Source organism: Euwallacea similis, chromosome 20 (assembly GCF_039881205.1).
Source record: "Euwallacea similis isolate ESF13 chromosome 20, ESF131.1, whole genome shotgun sequence".
Taxonomy (NCBI): Eukaryota; Metazoa; Arthropoda; class Insecta; order Coleoptera; family Curculionidae; genus Euwallacea; species Euwallacea similis.
The window spans coordinates 808,540-826,452 of NC_089628.1; the positions used below are offsets into that span (position 1 = coordinate 808,540).

The 17,913-nt window shown below is 36.2% G+C and overlaps 1 protein-coding gene across 1 annotated transcript in view; it reads right to left on the bottom strand.

Moving 5' to 3' along the window:
• Positions 1-17,913, bottom strand: part of LOC136415681 (junctional adhesion molecule 2A-like) — a 68,701-nt gene that overhangs the window by 12,656 nt on the left and 38,132 nt on the right. The window contains exons 3-4 of the mRNA XM_066400391.1: positions 16,354-16,571; positions 9,633-9,768 (exon numbers count right to left, since the gene is read on the bottom strand). Of these exons, the coding sequence (XP_066256488.1) occupies positions 9,633-9,768; positions 16,354-16,571 (354 nt within the window). The remainder of the gene's footprint in view (positions 1-9,632; positions 9,769-16,353; positions 16,572-17,913) is intronic.

Here is a 17,913-nt window from a genome sequence, read left to right on the forward strand (position 1 = left end):
TTCCGAGACCCTCAGTCTGAGTGAAATTAGAGAGATCAAAGAAGAGCTTCGCCATGGATACCTTTCAACATCATTAAAATATCTTTTCTGGGCAATCAGTGAGACTCATCAAGTTTAATCTAAAAAAAAACTACATTTTACTCTCTACATGCACATGCACAAAGCACTCCACAATTCCGCCGAATCGTTTTGAGTGTTTGTTTGGGCACTGCCAGCCGACTAATGGATGTTTTTGATATTCCTAATGTGCATTACGTTAAATAGACTATCAATTTGGGCTGTCTGGTTTGCCCTGACGGTTCATCTATTCCACCTATGGAGCTCCAAGTAAATCGAGTTCATTGTATTTAAAATGATAAATTGAGAGTTACGTTTGTGTAGAACTTTTATTGCATTTGTATGTAGCTTCCACATCAAAGCCAATACAGAATATTTTGATGGTGATTTACGTCAACGAACGGGCGAATATTTAATTTTAAATTGAATCTGACAGTGCTGCAGACGGCGAATTCGATTGCAATAGGTAGCTTTTTGTACGTTTTTTTCCCAGGGATTCTTTGTGCCATGATTTAAATTACTCAGCAATTTTCCTAATGATGTCTACATTGATGACTACAATAAAGCTTATTTCATTACTCTTGATCTGCGCTCACATTCAGCCTCCGTTAATACCATTTAGAGCAGGGAGACTGAGGTTTAAAGGGTTCTGTACCTTAAAAACTTGAAAATCGCTGGAGGATTTGCTGAAAAAATCGCGAGCTTATTTTTCAGAAAGACGCCTGAACGTTCCACCCTTGCAGGGAAACTTTGAAACATCACTTTGTAATTTGGCAAAACTGCCTATAAATTAATTAAAAGGCAATATTTACCCGCTTGTGCGCCTCGTAATTGAGCTGGGTATCAGATAAATATGGCATTGAAGTTAAACTGCAACTCTTCTTTCAACAATCCTTTTATTGACTTAAGGATGACGAATTCTCATTTTGCGAAATACTCGCGGAGTCCACTTAAAGTAAGAAAATACTTAGAATTAATGGGCACTACTTCAACTAATTTTTTTTCAAATAAGTATTCTATACCTTTCAGTTCGTTCTATATACTCAACTTAAATACATTTACTTGACGTGAAGTTGAGGAAATTACTTGTTTATTTAGACTCTCAAAACGCGTATTAAAGTTCTGTGTAGGTCTTCCTTGGAATTGCTAATGAAAAAGTGACCAGAGATAAGAAGTGTCAAATTAAAAATGCTTAATTTTGGATTGCCAATTATTTTTGAAAAGACAAAGGAACACCCTGTTTATTTGCACTCATGTGCTATATTTTTCATGTATTCTAATTCAAGTTCAATCTAGTTCAGCCCTCCTCCTGAACACTCTCTTAAGACGATTCCGTGCACATCCTCCTGAAACCTCTTAAAAAAACATGAAAAGTAGAAGATTACGCAAGGGGCCACCCTCACGAGCCAACATCCAATGCACTGATATTTCTTTGTTGGAATGCTGATTTTAAATATCTCTAGCATGTATATTTTCCCGGTGGCCTACTATTTTGGCGCTATTTACAGCGACGATTTTCCACATTTTCTATTTGAATTCCTGTCTCGTAACTTAAAACCTCTTTCAATTATTTGATCACATTGTTTAACATTTCCAACAATCCAGCAAACTTATTTAAGTGCAAATTCCGCGCGTAAACAAAAAATTACGAATTCCGAGTAACGTACACAGAACCGAGAAGCAATCCGAAACGAAATCCTTTAAAATCGAAGTGCAACTTGGAACTTTATTGGACTTCGTCGCACTTTTTTCGATTCCATGAATAATTCTCCGGCTTAAATAAAACTTTGGAGTACTTCAACACTCGATACTCTCTCCGCTGTTGATTTATATTTTTATCGGACTAAAACGGGTACTAAGCAGATCCCTCAAATGTATGGGTGTCAGATACTTCAATTGGGAAATAAAAGTAAAAGAATTTTTCCATTAACAGAGAGGGTGAGCAAATCCAATGAATAGGAAATTACTGCGGGCCGAGATGAAACACTGATGCTCTTTGGATTAGTTTTCTATCCGACTCTGAATGCAAATCGTCGCTTTCCTATTTGTCTTTTTTATAGTTGCGATAAATAAAACTTAAACTAAAATATTTCCCATCACACATTCTCCGCAGTATAACCCCATCAAATGGTCCATTATTTGGAAACTCTCAGAGAGATAAGAATGAAGGAAACGGAAAATATACGATCCAATACTTCTTATACATAATAGCTAATATCTTCCAATTTTCGCAGTTGGAAATCGACCCTATTTTCCCCCTATATCGGCCTATGCTTTGTCACAATATTTCATGCAATTTGGGCGTAAATAACAGAAAATATCCGTATATCAGAGTATATGCAAGTTTATTTTCCTTTTGGTAGGTGAGAATTGAAAATTAGCTTCGTTGGATTTAGTTTCCTTTTATTTTCGATCAATATAAGCGTAAATAGAAATGCTACGTGGAGTAAATTAATGGGGAAAATATATTAGGGCTGCAACATCCATTAGTATTTCGACGTAAATATTACCAGTTACATGCCTTGGTAGTTGTCAAGTCGCTTATTATTTGGTAAAGAGATACATTGCATGTTCCTATTCCATCACGAACTTTCTTTTTCCTGCTAAAGAGCTTTTAGTAGAGTTCCTTAGGTTTTCTGGAAGTCCACAAATCTCCTCAAAGGCATTTGAGGGTAATATAGGAATTTTTAAAACTTCATTAGACGACTATTTCAAGTTTCATTCTCCATGATATATCTCATCATTTCGGAAAAAAACGCAATTCGGAGCACTTCACTTTGCTGTTACATAAGTTTGGGTCACTTAGGGCTCCTCAGGAGTTGAAAACTTGTTATTTAAGATTATTTCCACGGATTCGTAACTTCTGGTGACTCAACTTCCATGTTTGTTAGAATACTCGAAGCGAGTAGAAGAGGCTTTAATTTTAATACGCTCCGAAAAATAGAGATGAAGATGTCCCCATGTCACAAATTAAGAACTAAATTAATTATGTTTGTTCAAGACTCGTCGATTTGATAATAAGGACAAGGATTAGTTAACAACATTTTAACTGCATAAATGCTTCTTGAGAAGCCCCACAAACCAAATCAAGGTAATAAATTTTTACCATGGATTCATGTTCAGGATCGCATTTAGTAGAGCAAGTTTACTAATCGACATGACTACAAATTGAGACATGTGCTCGTGATCGATCGCTTGTGTTACGTCACACTCATAACTAGGGCTTTGATCTTTCTATTATTATTACTATTTCATATAACTCTCCGCATATTGCGGGGAAAATTTCACCGGTTACTTAAAATTATGAATTTCCTAACTGATTGCATAAATAGTCATTGTTTCATACTATCCGGGCGAATCTGTTTACTTTACGCTGCATTGCACTGTTTTTGCTGGTAAGTCGGACATTACAGTACCTGATATTATAATATTGTCAGTAAGCGATCTTGCCGAACTCTTATTTGAAATCTACCGCTTGAAAAATTGCAATACAAGAATTGAGTATTATCTTAGTTGAATTTCTCATTTTTCTGTTGACCATAGTAGGCGCTAAAGATTTTAACCCAAAGGAATTCTGAAACAATGAAATATTTATTTTTCTGCATAGAATTAATGTTACATAAACAAAATAGTGAAAATTAACTCCATCTTCCAGACGTCTAGCATTCTCTACTTTTCTTCCAAAGTTATTATTAGTGATAGATTACGTGAGAGAATCAAATAATACAATCGTGTGTTGTACGTACCTACAAAAATAACAGTGTATTATTCGTATAACAAGAAGCACGAAACACCAATATTCCGCTTGCACACGAGCTACAGGCAAGTGCAGTAAGTCATATGAGCCGGAAATGGCCATTTTGTGCCAGTTGTATACGATTCTTTTTCTATGACTATAACAATTTGTGAAAAACGAAAGGCGTTTATTGCGCTAAAACTTCAAAATTAGAAACAGCTGTCACCAAAATGACCATCGGACTTTTGATGTGTTTTTCTGTCTCGTTGCTGTAGGTGCCGGTACGAGGCCGTGGAAAACGAGTTTATTTTCTTATCGTTGCGCGCGCAACCCATGGGCAACGTAGGTATATGGAAATCCAGGTTTTTTAATACAATTTTTGAGTTAATACATGGGGTAAAATACGACTCACGTACTCTAGGTGTGGTTACAGTGCTACTCCTTGAGACTTTTCGTGACGCTGCCTCAGCTTCACTTCATTATCAATATTACCTTTAAATTCCACTTCATTATTCAATGATGACTTGATTTATAAAAGACATTTAGTCTGACGACGATTTTAAGTTTGCCATAGGCCATAGCGAGTAAAACAGAACAGTACATGTGAAACTTGAAATGGGTAAAGTCTAGGCTCTCGTCTATCAGAAGATTACCAGTACCTATCGCAAACAGCCAGATAAATGATTCTTTTTCTTTAATCCCGTAGCCAATATTCCGCCCTGTGATGGAACATGACCGTTAACTGCATCTGCTCAGGGCGGCGAGTATAGTCTACGCCAGACAGCATGAACATTACGGGTAATAAATTATTAAAATGTCTACATATTGACTTTGCGTAGAGTTTTCCAGTTAAAAACGAATGAAATAATAACAGAAGAACAATATTTTTTTGTGAAATTAAAAAATAAAATTCGTGCCCACATGTTAACAATATTGACAGACAATAAAATTGACAAATAGACAATTTCGGTGTGTTGCTCGAAAAATTAGTTAAACACTTGTTAAAAACAAATAATTCGCTACAGGGCTTACCAAAACTTTGCTATTTAAAAAAATCAATAGACTTGCCCCAAAATGATCAAGTACAACAATTTGGGGTAAGTCTACTGAATTAATTTTAAATTCACCGACATGGAGTAGTAACACCAAACATACTTAAAACTCCCCCTTATCAAACCGTATTGAAACCTCATTTGACAATTCGAATTCACATTGGCAAAACAATTCATATGAAATTTGATTAGAGCAGCCGCTATGTTATTGCAAACATCACAACCAATATAAAAATGGGAATGAGCTATCCCCACTGTTTAGTTTAAATCTAGGAACTGCAGCACAGGTAGTTTATGTACAGAATTTCTGTAAAACCGTACTGTATTTCTCCGCTGTTGTAATGCTTTTAGGAAACAAAAATATTTTATTAGTCGATCCACATGCGCAATTTTGTGTAAAAATTGCATCCTGGCAGTTTTTTGCCTTGGACGTACGATCTTTGATTAATTTTTTTTTACGACTTGACCGATGCCTGATAAGGGAAGTTTGATTTTTTGGAGACTCACACTTTTTGTAGGCGTTTTCTCTCATCAAAATTGATTGGCTTCCGCAAACGAGCAAGCATTGCATTTATACTGCCTCGCCTGCAATTAAAATAGTCGCGAGGGACAATAATATCTGATTGCTATCCAAACTAGGGAAGGATAACATTAACAGGTAATCAATTTTTTCGCACGCGTCATCGGGGCTCTGGCCGAGTGTCAACATCGTAGTCTGTTTAGGTCCTCTGTAGTCCCACTAGATACGCAGTAAGTCATAGATGACTTACCCCTGGGTGATTCGTGTTTATTTGGAGATAACGAAGAGGCATTGTTGTCGTCCTTACCAGAGTTTTGAACGCGTTCACCCCATGGACATTTTTCGAAATATAATGCGGCATTATGCTTTTGATCGCACTTTTTGCAATCACTTGACCTGCGTTCCTGTTCTAGATGTCCTGCACGTAAATAATTACTACACAGCTTTGGTTTTCGGATTTTATTATATGTGTGTAATTTTCGGACAGTGGTAGTCGGATAAAACGAGGGCATTGACAAATAAAATGATTCTCGTCGCAAATACAACCCATTCTGTTAACTTTTTCAGTTAAAATATACGAACAATTTTTAAACCGATGGGATCCGTTTCTTTTTTCCTGTCCTCTGTTTTCCGTTTTGTCTTTCGTGATTGAAAAGTTGGGAAAACGCGAACAGCTTCCGATGCAAAACATTTATCCGTTAAAAATTCGATCAACTAGTCAGCAGTGGGCGACTCAGTGCTGCGCTCTTTCCGCTCAATTCACAATTCCTATAATCACCAAGTCTGCTCAATATTATCAGGTTTACCTACCAAAAAAATTATAACGTTCCTGAAGAGTTAAACTTGATTTATTCGACACTTTCACGTTCCACAGAAAACGTAAACGTTATTTTTGATTCTGCGTTTGCGAATTAAGATTACTCTCGCGTTTACCATCTACCCAGGAAGTTCATGTTTCTCATGTAGCTTAACAATCCGGAAATCGCTAGTGGGCATTTAATTAAGAGTTTCAGAAAAGCATCCGATTTAATCCAGAGTAATCAGAAATTCACAAAAAATACCCATTAGTTCCTCGTATTAAATAAGTTCGGATTCGGGCAGGCGATGTCACATACACTGTGGACCTATGAAAAAAGGTCATTTTGAATTATACCTAATTTGTCTAGGTAAATTTGGTCAATTTCGTTGTTAAATTTGGGACCCTTAATAATAGTGCGGGATTTTTAACTGCATGACCTAATTCATTGATTATGTAGTTTGATGGAATTCCTATTCAATTACTTACCCGACTAAATATTTAAAGTTCCCTTAGAAGAAACTATCCGGCGGTGGCAGAGTTTGAATTATTAAACCAGCTCTTCAAAACAGGCCACAAACCCGTAATCGACTAAAGTCAACAACTTTAATAGAGTCTTAAAGGAGCGATATAATGGCAACTATAAAACGTTATACGGCTCTAATAAAACCATATATTTGGGAAGCTATAAAATATTTGAGCAAATACCACCAGCAATGAAATAAACATGGAAGTTTATGTTGGTTTGCGTGATATAAAGAAAAGAGGCCGGGAAGGTAATATTGCAACGATTAAAATGAACGTGTAATAGTGGCCGATTAAAAGCTTAATACCTTCGTGTGCATGTTTATATTTACATCGGTTAATTCTCCTATATTGAACGCATGAATGTTTTACACGTAACCCAAATAAAGTTGAAATTTGTTGTTCAAGCAGGGGGTATAATTTCTCTATAATGGAGTAAGTGCTGTAAACTGAGAAGTGCAAATAAATCGAACTTGCCACTCAGCGCGAATTCAAAGTATTCCTGATTCGAAACAATGAGAATCAGCACTAACGTTCTATGTGTAAGCAATAACGGGATTTCTCCTCATCTCCACCCCTTTAAACAGTCATCCTCCACCTCGGTATAATATCAATTAATAGCAAAGGGTTAATTAATGGAACAATTTGTAATATTGCCGATTCAAAAGGGTATTCGAGCGGCAAATGGATCGAATTATAACTGGGATCATATTTTGCAAACAGGTTTGAATGGGACGTGTCCCGTAATGAGGCGTAATAAATTGTCATTATTTTACGTTATGCGACATGACGGGAGCATTTACTAATGCCAATAGTGCATTATTATAATGCAATTTGCTTTGGATTGACTATAAGCAGCGGGAGATTAATAAGCTATCAAATACCGAAAAGCGACAAATAAATAGTGTCAGTACATCGGCAAATAAAAGGGAACCTCCCTACTAAATAATTTATTGCTGCAAGTGGGTCTTGTAGATCTTAATCAGCTTTTACGAGTGCAGCATTTGCTTTAAAATGAGTATAAAACCTTCATTTTTGCTTTTATACATGGGCCGATCGTAAAAGGAACCTAATTTTTATATCTTGAGAAGGTATAAAAAGGGGTTTAAATCTTGTAGAGTTTGCTTTATTGCCCGCTTATACAGGGAGGCCCCAAAATAGATCGTTCAAGGAATTATTGCAATTTATATTTTATATGCACACATCGTGTATAAAGTATCGTTAAAGTCATCGTTAGGTGATTTTTTTTTTTTAATTCTCTCTTAAGGAATTGCAGTGTGGCGTAGAAGCTAACGTCAGCTTCCCACCAAGTAAACGACGGTTCGTTCGAATTGCGATTTTGACCTCACCCCGTCTTCATTCACTCAATTCACTCAACACTCTTAGTGAGCTTCTGTCTATGTCTAGAGGCTATTTTTTTATCTTTGCTAGCCGCTGGTTGGTACTGCAATTTTCGAAATATACAGGGTGTCCCATTTTCATTGTAATCGTGGGATATCTCTGTTATTAGCAAAGATACAGAGAGGCGGTTTTCGCAAAACTTTGTCACATTTTACTGACACTAATGATGACGTTGACAGAATTGATCCAGCTATCTTAGTTTTTGAACTACAGGGCGTTTTTTAAAATATCATATTTTGGGACCCCCCTTTAGTGAAATATGTGTAAAGTTATTGAAAATGTAAATACAGTATTGGATAGAGATTTTTACACAGAATCTAATGGTATACTCAGGTTTTATTTATAATTCATAATTTTCTAGATATAGGCTAAACTTATGTTTTTTTAATGGGACACCCTATACATATTTATTGTTAGTAAATTACAGTTTATAAATTGGTTGAAACTCATCCCGCGTTGTTTCCACTAAGCAGACCGGCCTTCAAACTTTAAAAAAAACTGTGGTCCAAACTTTTTGGTGATATCGCTTCTCATCGAAGCATGAGACTTAACAAAAACAGTGTCACGCCTTCAAGATGTCTGTAAAACTCGCATTTTTGGTTTCACCTAATTTTGGAAGTTTTTTACCACCCGGAACCGTTTTTGCCTTTGGAACAGAAATGTTGTTTAAACAGTCACCGGTAATTTATGTTAGTTTGTCTTTATTGTTTTTTTTTTAAACAATGTCTCAAACACACGTATATACCTGTATACCTGTAATATGACCATTAAGTCAACATGCGTGTTGCATCATAGGGGTGCTTAACAGATTACCCTTTACTGAGAAGTTGCTGTTCTAGTAGAGATTACTACTTTAATTAACTTGCAGTCAAGGGTAGCAACCATCACTCAAAGTGTCTCTGTTAATTGCAAATGTGTTTCAGAGAGCCATTCTTACTTCAACTACTGGTTAAGTTTTAACTTCAGTTTGAAAAACACTTCATTTGAGAGTTAATTTTTAATGTGCAGCTGTCGCTCCCTAACTAGACATTGCAGAAGCGGTCCTAAGAATGAAATTATAAGAAATCCGAATGCCCTGGATTAATATTCCAGGCATTTCTCTGAATCCAGGATGGCGCTCTGGACGATAATGCTAAGAATGTCTGAATTAACGAGTGTCATGAAATATTTATTTACGTTACAAGATTTATTGTTAATAAATATTTGGGCCTGGGCTTGAACTGGAAGTTTAAAATTGATTATAACCAGATTTCCTGGATGCTCGTTTTAGAACGTTTTCGAACGGAAACCTAGACAATTTAAATATAAAAGACAAATCTCCAACTAACTAAAAATTAATTCACGGCACCAAAACGACCCAACTGGGCAGGATCTCGAATCAAACATCTGCGTGCTCCCCAATTAAATACTTTGTTCGTATATGGAAACAATTAACAAAAATATAGTGTTTCGCTTTGATAAAAATGCCTTTTTAAAAGTAGTTTTTATTAAAATTACCTTTTAGCGATGAGAGATATGGGGAATAAAAATTATGCAAACACTTACAAACTACTTCCATTCGAGCTTCACTTTGTGCGCTGGCAAAAGATGGCGCTTCTGCTGACACTTCACACCGATAGAGGCCGCTTGTCTTCCAGTCGACGTGCAGAAGCACCACTTTCCTGCTGTCCGACTTGGTCCTCTGCAATTAAAAATCGTCTGCGTTTTAGTCGAGGGCCATTCGTCACCGTATGAAATTAAGTCGAGAGGGTTGGCGTTAATTAGATGGGGGTGGAGTGCGGAGTGCTCGCCAGGGACATGTTCACATGTTCCTGAAGAGTTTCGCCTATTAGATTTGCAGTAACGTGATTTTATGTTTTTTGCAAATCTCCCAAATTTGATTTAAATTCTCGCCAATATCTACAAATTGTGTCGAAATCGAATTCCCCATGGACATGGGATTCTCGAGAACCGTAAGGCATGGAAGAGAGTCAGAGGAGGTAAAAACGCGTTTTTCAGCGGTGGTTGACTTCCAGTTTTAACTGATAAAATTAAGGCTTATTACGACTTTATGCTTCATTCCAGCTCTGCGTTTAATCAACTCAAGCATCCCGCAGGCCGGTTTCGATCCTATTAGATCTCGTCAGTTCGGTTCATCTCGAGTCAATTAACCGGAAGTGGAAATCGGCATCGTCAACCGCAACTACGTTGGGCATGCAGAAAAATATACGACCAGTGCCATCTGCCGTGTCCTCTTAAATCTTCCAGTATAAATAGCGGCGGCACTTGGCTAATAAGCAGAACTGCTGCGACGGTTTCCCAGTATTTAATCTGAGAGGGCCTGATTTAGTTCCAAAGCCTTCCTAACCGAAACTAACCTCAAGATTATTCAGTTTCCCTAACATAAAATTAACTTTTTTTCTATTTCTAACTAGCTCGAAATAGCCTGTTTTTTTTTATACATTTCCGAGTAGTGCGAACTGTCTTGGATTTCCCACGATTTTCTCGAGAGAAAAGGAACTAATCTGAACTAACCCTTGTATCGATATTTTATTTTCTTTTGGTTTGTTTGGCTTGTTTTGGTTTATTGGCATAAATGAAAAGCCGGTGAGGGAAGAGATAACAGGGATATTGCTCGAATTCCTTTGTATGAGATAATATTTTCTTTGAGTTCAATTTTATAAATTCTGACTGGGCACAACGCAATCTGTTCAAAACATCGTCGTTGGTAGTATTTAATCACGTTCTCAAAAGCATCTAAAGAAAGTAGGCGCAATACTCGATGCAGAAATATTAAAAAGTAAATGAATCAGTATGTTATTGTGAACGTGACACACAATTCTAATATGCTGAATGTTACCAAAAAAGCCTGGATATTGGATGGATGAATCTCTAAACATGTTATTAAAATTTGAAACACGTCCCTAACAGGATTGGTGCTTGTATTTTATCGTTCGCCCCAGGTATAATAAATTAGCTCTGATCGACTAAAATGTGACCTGAAATAGGAAGTGTCATCGATTTTCTCCAAGCACTGCAGATTTATTCCGACTTACGGGAAACGTTTCACCTGCATAATTTTTCTACAATAGATCGAGAGCTTCGCAGCTTAATTTGTTTCGAGAATATTAACTGCATTTTAGCCATCTCGATGCTGATTATGTTTCCTTTAAAATTTTCATTAAAACCGCCCCTCGAGTGCACTTCATTAAATTCGCCCCGAATGATCAGCGACTCGAGGGGTATTATTTTAACCCGCAAAACAAAAGCGAGAAGTGATATTTTAGTCACGTGCCAAAATTGCAGCCTATGTTTTGCAATTTGTCTCATAATGGTTCAGCCTGATCGAAGAGATGTGACCAGACTTCAGAACTTCACAACTCTCCATCCTACTATAATTTATTGATTCTGTGGAAAGCAAAAAAAACACGGCTCTGCTTTTCAGATGGAAAAGTTGAGCCATTTTAAGGGGAGCGTATTAAATTATTGTCCCACCCACGTATTGGCCATTTCGGCTAATGGCTCACAGATTCATTAACACTCTGTAGGGTTAAGTGATTAAAAATTTTAATGTTTTAAATGTATTCTTTGCAATTGCAACAACGCAGAGCAGACTAATTGAGATTGCTAGTCGGGCAGCCAACTGTCCCCCTGCTATGTTAATTATAGGGTGTGAGAATACATGACCTGGACACTTAGAGCTCCCTGTGAGTACGTGACTCAATTAATATTGCGGCTCTAATTTAGAGGGAGAGAGAGCAGCACGAGGCTTGTGTGCATTATCATCTAAGAAGAACCTTGTTTCATCTGCAAATATATCTCTGTAGGTTTTTTTAAAGTTGTCTAGGGTTTATTGATATTAACGGATACACTTATGATTTTGCTTGCGGATAATAATGCTGGTGAGCCACTCGAAAGAAAGAGGACCTTCTGGATTCGGGGCGCTCTTAAGTACTAAACTAAGGGTAATTAAAACAGTGTCGTACCCTGGCTAGAAGGCAATTACCGACTTATGACACCACCTGAGTCGTTACCGTGGTACTGATAACACTTTGTCGATACATTTCCATAGATGCCGACAAAGTGCGGCCGTGCTTCTTATCCGCGCCGACAAAGGGCGGCTATCCTTTTCCACAAGTACCGACAAAAGGTAGTTAGACGTTAATCATAAAATAGCAGAATCGCATGAAGACAACGATCGCGAAACCCTCTTAATTGACGAAAATACTTCTAACTAGGTTGCGACATACATAGGCGTCCTATAGGAGCAACATCAGCCCCCTCACAACTCTTTCATCTTAAATTAACAGACCTAACTTATTTACAACTCAAAGACTTCCGATTGTGCCTCGACTTTATCGTAAAAATGGAGAAGTCTTTACATATGTACTAAAGGGTTAGATCTATTCGACCTAAGAATCCCACATCTCCATTTATTTATTTTTTTTAACTCAATTGAGGGAGAGGACATTTGTAATGATTTTAAAGACTTTACTCCGTAGTTTTACTACGGCCATTATCGTCGGCCACATTCACATTAAAATCCCCACTGAAAACGACAGAGAATGTCGCTTCCACAGTAAACAAATTACATCCTCCTAATCTTGACCTGAAAGTAAAAAAGAAGTTCCCTGATCTCAAATTGGCATTTTTCAAAGAGGTCACCCTGTACTTTATTACGTAACTAGATGTTACTGTTAATAGAAAGTCTACTTGAAATTAATGTTTTTACACAGGATGGTTCCTAACTACGTGTAACAAATTAAAGAGGCAATCCTGGGTGCATTTCAAGCGGAAAATGTCTAACAAACAAATGTCCGCAAATGCTTCGTTTTCAAAAGGTGTTAAACTATATTAAAAAAAAGTTTTCCTTGAATATTTCCAATATGGCTCAAATTGGATTATTCAATTTTAGCATGGCAATGTGTAATAAAGAACCCTATATTTACATGTACTTGGATTTTTCACATGCGACAGTGGCGTACACTTGGAATATCTTTATTATTATTTTTACAGACGAAATGTACGACGCTGCGTTTGGCTTTAGTTAAGACCGATTTTTATATTCTTTGTTCGAAACAAAACCGAAACAAATTGCAGGAACGCTTTATTAATAATCGATCAGTGCAAGGTTTATTTAGTTCAAAGACAAAAAAAAAACTTACTTTAATATTATAAGAATTGTTAAAAATGACCACCATTACTTATAATACATCTGTCTTAAGTAAACCTTGTTGTTGGGAAAATACCCAACATCTTCACCTAATAATAAATTTCTTTCTTTGCCAACGTAAACTCTTCTTAATCACCCTTAAGGGCAGTGTTTACATTATCCAAATGCATACACATTCCACACTCTTCCCACGCTCATAACTCTTCTCACCCATCATTTTTCTCACACCTTCATGGTACCGTATTGATAAGCAATCCTTATTCCCCTGCACTAATAATTCACTCTAATTGGTATGACTATGAGGTGGTAAAAATATATATGGATAAGATGAGGTTCATATTCAGTGGGAAAATTAAGTTTTTGAGTCAGTCTCAGACAGTGTCATATAGTCTCTCACACAACACGCAACGCCTCTTCAACACCTCTCCAACTCTCTTTATATACTCCTACAGCCTTAGTAGGGTCTCAATACTGCCCTCAATTAAAACATAACATTTCCCCTGTTCCAAAAAACTCCCGATCGTCAAAGGTTCTTGATAATCGGTGGTCGCTTGTGGTTCTCTAGTTTACCCTAATTTTGCACTTTGTTATGAGTTTTGTCACCTGTGCAGTAGTGTTGGACATTTAGTTAAATAAAAATAAGTGTTTTGTTATCAAGTGTGTTTGTTCTGCATTGGTTCAGCGCCAAATAAGCTGTGGTTCTTCGAACAAAAATAAGATCTAAACATAAGAGATACAGTTCACCTCGGCACTGCCAATCAACTGTGCCCCCCTTGTGTCTGGGGTGAGGCAGCAAGCAAAACGCAAACTTGCCCCGTTCACTTGTACTGATTATAAACTAGCTGTGACTTTAAACGTCAGTAAAAAATAACATTTATATTATTTTTTATATATTTTTTATAATTAAATATATGTATATAAATTATGTAAAAAATCCAATTTGAGCCATATTGGAAATATTCAAGGAAATTGTTTTTTTTTATAGGTTGTAACACTCTGCATTTTGAAAACGAAACATTTGAGGACATTTGTTTGTTAGACATTTTCCACTTGAAATGCATCTAGATTTACGCCCTTAAATTTTTTATAGTTAGGAAACACTCTGTATAAATTAAGAGGTACTTGGTGTGTATTAGAAGATATTAAACCAATTCGAACTACAAAAAAAACAATGACAAATCCAAATAAATTGTTCTCTGGAAGGAAGTGTTTAGTAGTCTGGAAAATCAAACATAATACCCATAATAGGTTCCGAGAGTGAGGTGGCAGATAAATCAGGTTAGTTCAGGTTAGTCCCAAAGGTGTGAGTTGGAGCTCTGTTCTAGCTCAGTGTTGTCCAGACGGAAAATAAAACTCTGAGAGTTGTGTAAAAAAGAAACAATGATGAATTGCTCTGTCCCCAACTCTATTAAGGGATTCAGAATAAGTGAGGGCGTTCTTAAAGCGACAAATTAGTCTTACTCCAGTGTTGGTTGGCATGATGAACGAAAGAGTAATTACATCAAGTCCGAAAGATGGACTGCACAAATAAATAGGTAGATGGTACTGAGTAGCGAGTCCAAAACAACGAACCACTTAAAGAGCTGGCGAAGAAACCACTAGCTTTATTACGCCAAAAAAAAACTCTAGGAAAGAAAACTTATTCAAGGCGTTGATCAAAATAAATAAAGATAATAAAACTATACCATTTGAGTTTCATTTTCCTAGAAGATTGCTCCCAAGCACAAATGACTGAATCAAGTGAGTGAAATGAATGAAAAAAAAATCTAAAATCATCAAATTGGGACACAAAGGGGATTTATTGAGTTTTGTCGAGTCCCACATTGTTTGGCTTGTATATCAGAAGTAAAAGAATATGAGAAAAATCGAGAGGCGTCAAGAAGCCGACGAAGAAGTGGAATGCTCAAATTTCTCATGTCCGAGATAAGTCACCAACCATATTAAGCATTGATAAATTCTGTAAGTAATTTTCTAGAATTCTTTCAAATAAGAGTTTTAATTAATTCTGAAAAATGTCTTAAAAGTTTCTAAGATGTCCAAAAATTCTATCAAAATTCAAATATGCCAAAATGTTTTAGAGATTTCTTGAAAGTCCCATGAGGGTATTGAAAGTCTCTTGACAAATTCTCAGCAAACTGCACTTTTGGACGTCCTAAAAAGTCCTTAAAAACTCTGTCAAAATTCACAGAAATCACCGAAAATTCTACGAATTCCAAAGAGTCTCGATAGGCTTGAAAAAAAAAGTGTGAAAGTGTTTAGAAATTTTCATCGAAAAGTCAATCGCAATAATGAAAATTTTATAATAAAATTTTCAAACTCGCGAAACCTTTAGATATATAAAAACATAAATTCGTGATTATTGTCGTTGCTGATGCTTGTTTCTTAGTTAGCTTTGTCGGTTCTATCGCTATTTTAATAATATTAAAAACAGTTTATAGCTATGAATTTGGTGATAATTTCTGTCAATAATTTGCCAGGTATACTGCAAATTAATTTTGTAGAACACGTCTCCTTAAACAGACAAATTACGACCCATAAACATCATTTCAACCTTTAATGGAATTTTAAGTAAACCCTTCCTTCTAAAAGACGAAAACGACACTCTATGACATTCTATGCAAGTCCCCAAAGGCTCAAGGCTCAATTACACCTGATATTTACGATGTCATAAACTTTTACGGTAAATTGCATGCTGATATGTCGCGGAAATGTGAAAACGATATTCAATAAAACGTTACCCTTAAGTCGATGGCTCTCTATGTTTCTCGTTTTAGATATTTAGCTATTTGACTCCATTTTCTGTGAAGTTGAAATTTATGTTTCTAATTCCTTATGGTTTTTATTGGTTGATCGAGATGGGAGCTCAATTTCAAATTATTTTAAGACTTTTTTAAATCTTCTTTGTTGAGCTTACTAGCCTAAAAGTGTAGATTCCTTGTCTTACGGAGGTACCAGTGGCAAACTAAGGACGTTTATATTAAAAAAACCGTCAGGCAGGCGATGAAATATGTTTTGAATGAATACTTCTGTTACCTGTTGCCAATATCAGATTTTTTATGGTAATTGTTGTTTTCATTGATGGCAACAGGCGGTGTACTAATTCTGAGTACTTACATCAACAAGGACTCCCTCTACTTTATAGGAGTTGTCCGGAGGCCGTGATTTTGGCACGTATCTGTAGAATTCCTCGTGTTCCTTGTACCATTTGACAGAATACAAGCTGTCATTTCCAAGGTCGTAATCGCAGTGGAGCTGTGCATTCTCCCCTGGTACTTTAAACTGCGGTACGTTTACTCTGACCCACTTGAGCCCACTGCTACCTGAGTGCGCCACTGCAAAAATAATATTTAAAAAATACTACAATTATGTTTCAAAGTGTACTAAATTCGATAAATTCAGTTTTATTGCGCTTTGAAAGTTTAATTGGATTAATACGTGAATCATGAATGAATTTAGTGTGTTCGAGCAGAATGTTTTGCAACTCCATAAATAAGCGAGCTGAGTTTGGACAGCTAATTGGATTAGGGAGTTGTTTCACGTTTAGTTCTCGTGAAGGCTTCAATAGAACAACTTTTCAATCAGTCAGAAAGGCTGCACATCGAATTATGTAAATGGAATTTACAATAACTCCCTCGGAGATTATTCGTAAAAGTGGAACAAAATGAAGGTATTACGTTCAAACTAAAACCCTCAAAGTGTACATAAACCTCAATTACGTTCTTACAATAGCCCCTCCGAATAGCTGCTAATTATTTGAGGGTGAATTATTAATATTTCTCATTGTAGCCGCAGACGTTTGCTAATTGGAATTGTTCTGAGTAGCATAGAGATTGATTGTGAGGCTGCGAATATTAATTCATATTTCGACATTTCATATGGCATTTCCATTTCCATATATTGATAGAAGTGGAAATAACATGTAGTTTTAGGGCGAGTCGAAACCACGTCTGGCTTCAGTGAAATTAGGACCACAAGCATTGGTATGAAGAGTTGCATGTGATCTATATGATTGTGTTCTAAGTTTAGCTGTTACTTTCTGAAAACCTGTTAGTAAGAGGTCTCACTTTTCGCAGTTGATTTTAACGTTTCTCTTTTTTTAACTTTATTCTACAATTCTACCGCTACAACTCCTACTTATGTGGGAGGCATTATGCCGAACCAAAGCAACACATCAAAAATTAATTTTGTTAGTTATTTGATAATAAAATATTCCATTGTTACTTCGTTTTTATTCCAGTTATGGCATCATACTTAATACGAACATAACATGTTTTTAATTGGATTTCCCTATAGCTTTCTTTTAGGGTAATTAACTAATTTCACGTGAACAGTTCAAATAGAAATCATGATACCTATTGAAATTTATTTTATATGAAATGGAGCTTCAAAACTTACGTTTTAAAGTACTTTACATGTAATGCCACTGATGCTAGAACATGCATATAACCTTTTATTTATTCGTCTTTTTTCCTGTTTATTTAGAATCTATAATACATAGATTAGAAACTTAGAACGTTTATATTTTGATGTGGCATAATCGTTGGTGTCACTCGGGAGTATAGAAACCCCATAAAAATGAGTGCCATGGGGAAATTTAGACATCAATACCTATATCTCCCTAAGGACCGTTCCATGCTATGGCGACACTCACGTTCCACTCAAACAAAGCTCAAA